Source organism: Mangifera indica, chromosome 6 (genome assembly GCF_011075055.1).
Source record: "Mangifera indica cultivar Alphonso chromosome 6, CATAS_Mindica_2.1, whole genome shotgun sequence".
Taxonomy (NCBI): domain Eukaryota; kingdom Viridiplantae; phylum Streptophyta; class Magnoliopsida; order Sapindales; family Anacardiaceae; genus Mangifera; species Mangifera indica.
Window position 1 is genome coordinate 4,039,542 of NC_058142.1, and position 11,837 is coordinate 4,051,378.

Consider the following 11,837-nt stretch of genomic DNA (forward strand, 5'->3'; position numbering starts at 1 on the left):
TTTTGATCCTCTTTAACTTACTGCCATTTCGTTTCCCATCTTCATCTACCTTTTTTTTGACTTTCTTATATACCAATATCATCAATTAACACTTCATTTTGTATGAATAAGTCTGTATAACATTGTTTTATTCTTACATTATAAGACAAACTACAGCCCAAATTTATCTACGGATGATGTATGAGATAAAACAAAAACTTTACATTCTCTGATATTAATTTACCTTTTTGCTAATTCTGGTAATGAAAATGGGGGCATATTTTGGCCCATATGCTTTTTCATGTTACTGGAATTCTTCGATAATGCCAAAATGTTTTCTTATTCTAAGATTTGTTGGATTTTCTTGCCGTGTGGATCTCAACCAGAGTAAGTAAGAGAAGGTAATATTGAATACCCTCTAAATTATTAAATATAAATAAAAATTCCATAAGAATCACTGTGCACAAGATCAAAACCAATACCTACAACTTGATAGTAGCAATGGAATTTGGTTTCACGTCATGGTTGCTTGAAATTTTGGCATCTCATTTTGTCCTTATTCGGTACTTTATCATAATAAGATAATTCTATTCGCTTACATTTAGGGCCTCCTTGATCCTCATTGATATTAATACGTGTTTAAGTAAAATGGGTAATTCACTTATACACGTAAAGTGAGAACAGATAATTTAATCTTACTTCATTTGTTAGTAAATTTCAGTAACAATTGTTGGTTGGAGAAATATATTTTCCAGTAATTGAAAAACTGGTTACTTGATTTATTAGACCAAAATATGGGTATAAGTATCTTGTAATATAATATAGGTAAAGAATTATATGTATCATAAGTGTAACGAATTAATATGATGTAATAGATATATTAAACAATACAATACATATTACCAAAAAAGATTGATAAATTTTTTTAGAGAAAATGATAATATAATAGATGTGTATATGAAAATTTTTAAATTTTTAAAAGTGTTTATAATATTTTTTAAAAATAGTGATATGTTAATATTTTATTTAAAAAAAAATCCTACAATATGGTATAATATACAAAATATAAAATTAAACTTTTTGATATACAATACGATACACAATTTGATTATTATGAATCAAAAGTTCATGTTAATTAAGTCTTTCTCTCACCACAAGAAATATAAGTGAAAATAAATAAGTCAAAAAATTGTTCATAGTTCTGCTCTCCTTCTTCCAGTTCCTTGAGCTCCATCTCCGCTGTGTGAAAATATTATTAATCTGCAAAGGCAAGCAATTCTTGCAAGTTGGCAACTTCAACAAGTTATAATAATATAATGAGATGATATTAATTAACTTCAAAAATGACAAAGTATATATAATACTCCAAACTGACGAAGCATTTATGTGGCGTTGACAGAGTTCTATTAGATTTTGATGTCAACAGGCAAATTCTATTTGATTATGAGTATTCCCAGATGTGTTTATATATAAATAAGTGATTTTTCATCATCCTTTAGATACTTAAATATTTTTAGATCAATGAACAAACATGGCTGCCAGAGGTTTTCACATGGGCTAGATTTGCGTTTGAATATAAACCGACCCTAATTAATTTACCTCACACAAATTAAGTAGTAAATTTAAGAAAGAGTAAATTATTATTTTTCATCCTCATTTCATGAATAACTAAATTGTAAATTTTCCCTTAAAACTTAACTTGGTCAACCGAAAAAAAAAAAAAAAAGAGTTCAAACCTTTAACAAATGAATAATATATTATCCTAGACAAATTTTTATTTTTATAAAATTATCATATTACTCGTAAAAGAGATAGATAATCTAACTAAATATAGTATGAATCACACTAGTTAAAATGTGTCTGGTGCGATCTGGTTTAGACCACATTTTTTTATGTGTGATTTAGACTTTCACCGGAAAAAAACGACTTTAACCATTAAAAAAAATTGCATATAAAGAGGTGCAATATTGTTAAATCACATAAAGTCTAATGCGATTCTAACTAAATATAGCATTTTCATATATGATTTTTACTATTTGCTTTGGCCAATTCTTTCTTTTTTTTTTCCATAATTTTGGAAAATTAAAATTTTATGTCTTTCTACACTTAGATTTTTTTTTATAATGAGGTTTGTTTAGGGAAGAAATTTATAATTTAAAATTTTACAGTATATTATAAGTGTACACACACACACAAATAAATATGCATGCACAGCAAACAAAAGTGAGAACTCGATGGTTGCTTCCCAAAAGAAATTCATGGGTGTACCATAGACGGAATGTCAAAAACTAGAGCTCAAATTAAGTTTGGCATAAGAACCTTACTCTGCATTTGGACCTCACTTCGTAGGGTTGGGCCAGCAATTGAAATTTCAATTTTGTCCACCGAATTGATAGAAGTTATTCAATTCCCAATATTGAGTTTGACATTGTATCAAAAGATTTTATATTCCAAGAAGCTCTGTATATATATATTTTGCTGAACATGATAAAACGGAAAAATAAAATAATATGTATATATTTATTTATAAAAACTAAAATGATAATTTATGATTGGATAATGATTGTTTATTTTTTAAATTAATTTTTAAAATTAACTAATTAATTATTACTATATTAGATTCAATAAATACATTTATATAATTTATTTGTATATATAATATTTCCCTATTTATATAATTTATTTGTATATATAATATTTCCCTATAATGTAGTGGGAGGGTAATGTTACCCACTTTAAGAAAGATTGACCTAGCCAACATCTTTGAGGAGCTTCTTATTCATAGTAAATATCGTTACATATTTGCACGGTGATACACTTGTTCACGGAGAAGGAAAACAAATTAAAATAAAGACAAGTCCTACTTGAAATACTCTTTTTAACACTTAAAAGTTCCATCAAACAATCAGAAAATGATTTTCTTTAATTTCAATTTGGCTTCCTACAATTCTTCCTGATCTCACCACTGGATCCAGTGAGGGGGCTAATGTCTCCCATCCTGATCATCGAAGCAGCGAAATCAGCACTGAAGGCTTTAGGCTTTTTGCTGTATGAAGTAACCAATGAATCGGTGGATCCACCATTGAACAACACTTGATCTGAGTGAAGTAAACCCTTTTTGTTTAAGATATTCTTGTAATACAGATTGTCAAAAGAGGTTGGAGTCTGAAGGTCTAATGGAGCTAGATTCCTATCTCCTGAGCCAGCGGCCCTAGGGCAATTCTTTTGCCGAGCCTTAGCAAATGAGCTATCAATGTTGCTTTCATTGTATATCCGGTTTCTGAAACTTATGCACCTTGCTTGCCCGATTGTGTGTGATCCTACAGTTCATGTACAGATAAACAAATTGTTACTTTATATTTTCATATATTTTAAATTATTTATTTGTTAAATTATTTGTCCCGTGCATCAATAGAAATGACAATTCAACCAATTAAATTGCCCTTTTTGAGTAGGAAAAAATTTTTTCAATAAAGACAAAGACGAGAACAGAAACAAGACAAATAAAATCTTCGTAGTTGAAAAAAACGTGAGAACAAGAATAAATATATTTTTAACTTGTTTTCTTCTTGATTTGTTTCTTTTCATACATATTCTCTATATCTTTACATATTAAATTTCTCCTAAAATTATTGAAATATTATAAATGTATCTTGATATCTAACAAATATTTTATTATTTTTTTAACGAGATGAAAAGAGAAAATATGGGAAAATTTTCCCACGTAATTGGAAAGAGGAATGAAAGAGAAATTTTTTTTATAAAGAAGAATAATTATTCTCTACTATCTCTATATTGAAAATAAGACAAAAACAAAAAAAAAAATCACCTACAACAACGAAAATGAAGATTAATTTTTTCACCTATAACAAAAAAATGAAAGATTAAGGTATTTAACTTTTGTCGGTCACATTTCCAGCCCTGATGAATTGATGTGTTCTTAACAAGTCTCGTGGCTAAACAACAGGAAAGACTATTAGGCGAAATGGCCCTTTCTATTAAATGCATGATGCCACGTAAGAAAATTTTAAGGTAAAAAGGAAGAATAATAATAATTAAAGATAAAAAAATTGCACCACTATTTAGAGAAATGTATATGCGTAATTATATTCGTAACATTTTTGAGATAAATGTATATATTACCAGATAGAACAACCATGTCCTTGGCAGAGAGACCCTTAGCTTTAAATCTGTTGATGAGATTGCTAAGAGTAGATGTGGGAGGAGGAATTTGACCGCTGTTGGCTGCAGATAAACTTGCAGTTTTTGAATCCCTTCTTCCAAGTTTAACTTCCCAGCTTGGTCCACCAAGCTGCAACATAAGTATATCATTATCAAAAATGAATGACAATTCCAAATCTGAAGACCAATTCAACGAAAGTTAATTATAGAATTATTAATGGTAAAAGCCTTACAATTACTGTAGAGTCACGTGCTGCAATGGCTAAAATATCTGCACAAGAAACAACGCCAGGGCACACTTTCTCCACTTTTGATTTAATCTTATCGATAACATCGAATCCTCTTATTGAGTTGTTATTTGGACCAGCAGTCTTCTCCCCTGTGAATGAAGAAGTGTCATCCAGAAGTACCGATCCATCACACCCCTGGAATTATAAACAAAAACAGTTTATTAATATTTTACTTTGAAGAAATGAACCCAGTTAATAAAATAACATATAGCATTACAGTGAACATTTATCTCTTTTAAGATTTACATTGATTTAATATTTAACTCATAGCTACCATTTGACTTATTATACTTAATTTAAGCTGAAATATATCAAAAAGTCCATTCACCACAATTATCTTTGACAAGGCTTCTGTTACTCCACAGTCTCTCGGCTTCATTATTAAATCAATAATTCAATCAATTATTGTTGATATATAAAACTATTTATACCAAATTGATGTGACACTAAATTAATATGAAATAACTCACGAAACAGCATTAGTTAAAAAAAAAAAAAAAAACTCTAATGTAATAAGAACACTTGCTATGAGATATTTTGGGTTTTTAGGGTTTAGGGTCATTTTTAATAAATCTTCGAAGTTAAGGAGACTGATGCTGTAGCATAGAGAATAACGTACGTTGACAAAACAATCGTGAAAGTGCAGACGAAGGAGAGAAGCACCTATCCGACGCTCTTTAGCAATTGCAGATTGCACTACAGGTTTCACTGTACAGAGGACTTTTGGACAAGTCTTAGAATAGAAATCAGTAGAGAGATGAGCATTAGAGCTCCCTGAGAAAACTACAAGGAGCACAAACAACACACTGCTGACTGTAAAAGAAGCCATTGAAAGGGGTGTGTTGAGAACGTGGAGTAGGAATTAGGGTTTATATAGAGGAGTTGGGCAGAGGCAGGTTACCTAATCTTCAAGACTATTCCATGCATGGCGAGGGGTTAATTGGTCCTGGAATTTATTGCAATGGAAATTATTTATAACGTTTAATTGATAAAGATGAACAGAAGCACGTTTAAATGAAATGAACTGATTGAGCGATTGATGTTTGCATGTAGCAGCCTAGAGGGACTCGATTAGTCAAATTAATGGGTCCATCATGGTATCTTTTTAATTATGGATTTGGTGAAGGTGTCTTGCATGAAGAAGTAATCTTAACAACCTAAGTTTTGATTGATTAAATATTCAGAAAATTGGAAAATCAATTGCTTCCACGTTAAACAACTCACACGTTTTTTCATAAATTACCATGTTTTCATGTTTGCATATATTAAAAATAATAAAATTATAAATAAATAATATTATTTATATCTATTTTAAGTATATAAAATATATATCATTATATAATTAATTATTAATTTATCTTTAATTTAAATTTACTTAATCATATAATAACGTATGTAAATATTATATATTTATAAATTTAAAATATATATAATTTTATTAATTATAAATATTTATTTTAAATATATATTTAATATATATTATTAAATAATTATTTATTTATAGGTTTAAAATAACAACATTGTTTTAGCTCCCTGTGAAATAATCTTAGCTGGCATCCATTAGCGATCTATTATCACTAGCTCAAGTGGAAAATTTGGCTTCATCGATATTCAATTTCTAGAGTTTTGTCTTTTTCCGTAGAGCCCCCCACCCCAAGGCATGATAAATTTATATGTGTCGGCTCCTAAAAAGAAGATTCAAAAGTTAATATTGTGTCGTCCACGCTAAAAGATCAAAAACTTATTTTATTAAAATTTATTCCTAAGATCAAAAATAAAAATAATATTTAATTAAATTATTTTTTAATTTAAAAATCTAAAAAAAAATTATAAATAATTTAAAAAATAATTATTTTTCTTTTTAAATTTTAAAACTATCATAAAAATTAATAAACTCTGTTATGTCCAATCATTTTCATCGTCTTCTTTCTCTAGACGTAATCAAATGAGGCTATTAATAAGATTGTCATCTTCTCTTGATTTAATCTCATCAAATCGGATGGAATATGTACTACTTACATGGTTACATTTAACAAGGAGCCGAGGTGGTCCAGATGAAACCAATGAATTTTTGATCCATCCATCGGTCATACATCAAAGCTACAAAGCCTATATTTATTTATTTATAATATTATTATGTTTTCTTGTTTCCTTCCTTTCCTTTTCCACTTTATGCTAACATCAAACAGCTGTATATGTTTGATGTTATCCTTATTTGAAAAGTAAAATCTCAAATTTTATATATATATATATATATATATATATATATATATATATATTTGATTACATAATTTAAAATAGGATGTTGAGGTAATAGGAATTTTACAGAAAAACGATAGTTGCTGGTCAAAAGAGATTAGCGAACAATTTGATAACTTGAGATGGACGTCTCTCATCCTATGTTTTTTAAACCTATGAGAGCCAATAAATGAACAATTTTCAACCATAACAGAACATGTGGAATAAAATTTTTTGTTATAAAAAAAAAATAATAATAACCCAATATCGAGCTTGGTGAATTATATTATTGTTATAGAAGATTAATTATTTACTTACCTAATATTATTATAATCAGGAATCTATGAATATTATTGGTTTTCAGTACAAGTAAAATTGAACTTTTCATGTAGCATACAATAATAAATCATGAGAATATGTATATTGCTTCATGTCATTTTCTTGGTCTAATTAGCACAGTTTATAAATTAATAAAATAATATTTAATTATATAATAATATATATATATATATTTACGTTATAATTAAATAATAAATAATAGTTTATTTATGATTTTGGTATAAGCAAATTTTGTATTTATTACTTACTGTTTTAAGATTCTTCATCTATGTTTGTCCTCAATCAAACTACGATATCCCCATTCATCACCAGAATTTGAGGAACTTAGGCTGGCTTGATGTTGAATTTAGATATTTCCTTTTTCTTTTTCAAAACACATGAAACAAAAGTCTTATAAAGTAGAATTTGATAGGCATCCGTATTAGCGTGGACGACTTCCAACAAATTATGTTCAGTGATTAACTATTATGACTAAATACTTATTTTATCCATCAATCGTTGAAAAATTATGGCAAAGTTTTTTACCAAGACACAAGGAAAAAAACTCCATAATGTTGTACATTTACTTAATATATGCAAGATTTTTTTACTCCATTCTCTCCTATGTCGACAAAGGAAAATTCCATAAACTAGAGCATAAAAAAAAAAAAAAAAGTTTAAAAGTCATTTTCCTAGTTTTCTCATATTCATATTAAACACATTTTCAAATATTAAAAAAATTTTAAAATACAACTTGAAAATTTTGAGTCATATTTTAGTTTTAAAAATAATTTTTCCGACCATAAATCAAACTGAAATCAGATTAGCAAGGTAAACATATTATCATATGGGCTAAAGAAGTGATAAATTACAAGAGACTTTAATAACAGTAGTATGATTTGACAAGAGCGGTGTAGCATAGCTAAGCAAAGATTGTGATGGGAGAGTCGGTGTAGTTTAGTATGCATCATATATTTATTAATTGAGGTTTTAATTAATTGCAGATGGCTGGGTTCAAAGTTAGGCAGCATATCAAAGCCAACATGTTATACCCAATAACAGGGTAATGTTAGGGCAATATAAATATATATATATATATATATATATATATATATATATATATATATATATATATATATATATATATATATATATATATATATATATATATATATATATATATATATATATATATAAATATGAATTTGGTTGGCTTTCGTTTGCCATTGTCAAAGTCATAACCTAATCTGCAACGGATCGATTCATTGAATATTCTTAAACAAAATTGTCTTGACCTAGTTAAGCAAAGGCCCGCAGTTTATTCTTCAACTTATATCAATTTTAACGTAGTTTTACTTCAACCACCAGAAATAAAAAAATTGATAATAATTTTAGCAATATTTTATCAAAATCTAAAGGAAAGGCTGACGTGAGGTTAAATGTTTGAATTAGATCCATTTTTGGGAAGTGCAAAGCGTTAAAGAATGGGACAATTTCTGTAGACAAAATCTGACTTTTAAAAGGCGAAATGAAATTTGAACTCGATCTGTGCTGCTGGCCTTATAAAATATTAATTAAAGGTAATATTAAATGCATAATTTAATAATTTTAAATTAAAAAATATATATATAAAGATGTTTTATTAGGTATATATTAAACATTTTATAAGAATTCCATTTAGCATACTATATGACTTATAATATTAAAATCTGGGCCCGAACAGACATCCTGCTTCCCGAGAGCAGCAGCCGTCTACATTGATCGTGGTCTTAATTAATATAATTAATTATCCAACCTCTAACCATATATACAATAGAAGCATTTATTTGGCCAGGTTATTGAAGTATTACTGTATGAGAAGTGTTATATTTATAAATAATAGGTATAATTTTATGATTAAAAAATAATATATTATTATATAATTAAATAATTTTAAATTAGAAATAAATCAATGCCTATGTTTTTATTTATGTATATAATCTTGTTATTATTATATATATAAAATTCTAAATCAAGAATTTCCTACATAAAAAAAGAGAAATTGTTAATTGTAGGTTAGAAAATATAAAAGAATGTTATAGTTAAAATTATCACAAATTAGTAAAATCAATAAAATATATTTAAATTTAAATATTTGTCATGTTTGTAAAATTCTTTATTTGAATTATAAAAAATGAGAATTTACATTAAATTTGTGATATTTTTAAAATTTCAACATTTAAAATAAGTTTTTAAGAAATTTATGAGAAAAACTTAATTTTTGGGTTCTTCAAATAGGTGTAAAATCATTTCTTAAATGTCATATAAACATTTTCAAGATATTAAAAAACATACAAATTTACAAAAATAATAAATCTAAGAGACATGTACTTAATTATCTGAGTGAATACTTAATTAAAAAAAAAAGAAATACATGTTTTTTAGTGAATTTATCGGTCTAATTTAATTATGTATTGACTTATTAACATTAAGACAGAACTAAATATATATTTTATTATTTATGTAAAACTAAATATTTAGATTATTTTATTCAATTAAATCCTTTAAAAAAATTTTATTTGTTTAAATATGTAAATGTCAGTTATCTTTTTACCGTTTACCCCGATCCCAGACTCATTTTAAGAGGTATGGTTTTTAATGTGCGTGGCATATGAGCTTTTAACTTTAGCCCATTATATTTCAATCCTTTAACGTTTCAATTTTCTGATGCTTTCTTCTGTTACACACACAGCATTATTAACATAAGGAACGATAGGCTGCTACTTTAAATATTGGACGGTGATTGATGTAAAGAGTGAAAATATTAGAAATAAAAATTTATTTCATTTAAAAAAAGTTTAAAACAAATGAATAATTACAGTGGGACATTATTGTCAACTTTCGAAATGAGATGACGGTCTTGGACAGTTGTAAACCGGATCATTGACAAGTGTGTGGAATATTGTTATTTTGAAAGAGAAAGGGAACTTTTATTTGGCGATAAAGCAATGTGAATAAATATAATATATATATATATATATATATATATATTTTTGGATAAATAATCACAAATCATTGTATAATTAAAAAAATAAAATTTTAATTTATTTATAATATTATAAATAAATCTTTATTTCCTTTTCACCTTAAATCATCATTAATATTAATTATTATATTCTTTATCTTTAATCATCGTCTAGATCATTTTTATCTAGATTCATTAAATTTAAATAAAAATAGTTTAAATGAAAAGATACAGATCATCATCTTTGTCTAATGAAAATGGCCACTAAAGAGAGAAGATTGGTTGGCCTTGAAGATGGTGGGAAGTCGGGCAATGGCTGAAGTGAAGATACCACTAGAGGAGGAGAAAAATAAATCTTAGAGATAAAAATGTTAATTTTTAAACTTTGAGTGAAAAGAAAATTGTTAATCCTTAATACCTAAGAGAAAAATATGATAAGTTTTTAGTTTTAAAAATATTTTTATTAAACAATGATTTTACTCTTAATCTTAACTGAAATTTTTAACAGAAATTAACTCAGAAATAAACATTTAGATTTAAAAAAAATTGGAGAATGATATTTTAAGATTTCATTATTCCTTGATGGGAAATGGTCTATGGTTTTTACTTTGCAAAGCATATGATGAAGGTTAAGGAAGGTTGAGAGCTTTCCACTCTAGTTTATTATATTTCAATTTTCTGTTGCTTTCTTCTATTATATGCACAACATTATTAACTATTTTTAACATGAGGAAGGATCGGTACCTTCTTAAATATTGGGCAGTAATTATTTTCTGTAAAATCCGTGGAGGTTAAAGAAAAGAATGAAAATAATTTATTTCATTTTAAAAAGTTTAAAACAAATGAATCATTAACTTTAGAAATGAGGTGACGGTGTTGGACAGTTATAAACCAGACCATTGACAAATGTGTGGAATATTATTATTCTGAAAGAGAAAGGTTCCCTTTGATTGAGGATAAAGCAAAGTAAATAAATAATAGGTATATTTTTGCGTATAAATAATAATATATTTTTATATAATTAAAAAATAAAATTTTATTTTATTTTTAATATTATAAATAAAATAATGATTTTATTTTTAAAATTGATAAATTTAATAATTTAAATGTAGGTAAAAGAGTTTTTTAAAGTTAAAAGGATACAAATTTGAAAAAATAGTAATATTTGGGTGGAAATAAGTCCTTTGGTAATACTCAAATAATAAAATTATATGTATTTTTTTTTATATATATAATTTAACTATATAAATAATGTGTATTCGATGATTTTTAGTTAAAAATAAAGTAATATCTAATTATATGATAACACATTATTTATATATCTAATTGTGTGAAAAAATATATACACATAACATTGTTTAATACACTGAAGCTAAGTAGAACAAATAGAAGAAACAATAAAACTAAGTGTATCACACTTTTGATACATAAATGTCTGTATATTTATATATGTCATCACATGATTTGATGATTTTGAATTAAGAGTAAAGTAATACCCAATCATATGATAATATATATAAATATGTATATAATTATATACCTAAAATGAATAAACATAATATTACTAGAGAAGAAATGATGCATGCATGAAAAATTCCGAAAGCCAAACTAAAATTTCCACAAATCAATGGAGGAAGATACAAGATACCTATAATGTCATTCACCAAGTCTCAACATTTGTGATGGTGTAGTCATGGACTTGTCGGCAGCACCACTTCCTTCTCTTTGAAGATAAGTGAAAGATAGAAAGTGACCATGTCTTTTGCATGGTCCAAAGGGGAAGAAAAGATGATAAGGTGACACTCCCAAAGGCAGTTCGAAAGTCC

At 26.6% G+C, this 11,837-nt stretch overlaps 1 protein-coding gene across 1 annotated transcript; it reads right to left on the reverse strand.

The window, feature by feature from the left end:
• Positions 1-2,727: 2,727 nt before the first annotated feature.
• On the reverse strand, positions 2,728-5,393 carry LOC123218050 (peroxidase 4-like). The gene is made up of 4 exons (XM_044639249.1): positions 5,071-5,393; positions 4,395-4,586; positions 4,123-4,291; positions 2,728-3,299 (listed from the first exon to the last, which is right to left on the reverse strand). The coding sequence occupies exons 1-4, from the start codon at positions 5,278-5,280 to the stop codon at positions 2,908-2,910; spliced, it is 963 nt and encodes a 320-aa protein (XP_044495184.1). The 5' UTR covers positions 5,281-5,393; the 3' UTR covers positions 2,728-2,907.
• Positions 5,394-11,837: the final 6,444 nt, after the last annotated feature.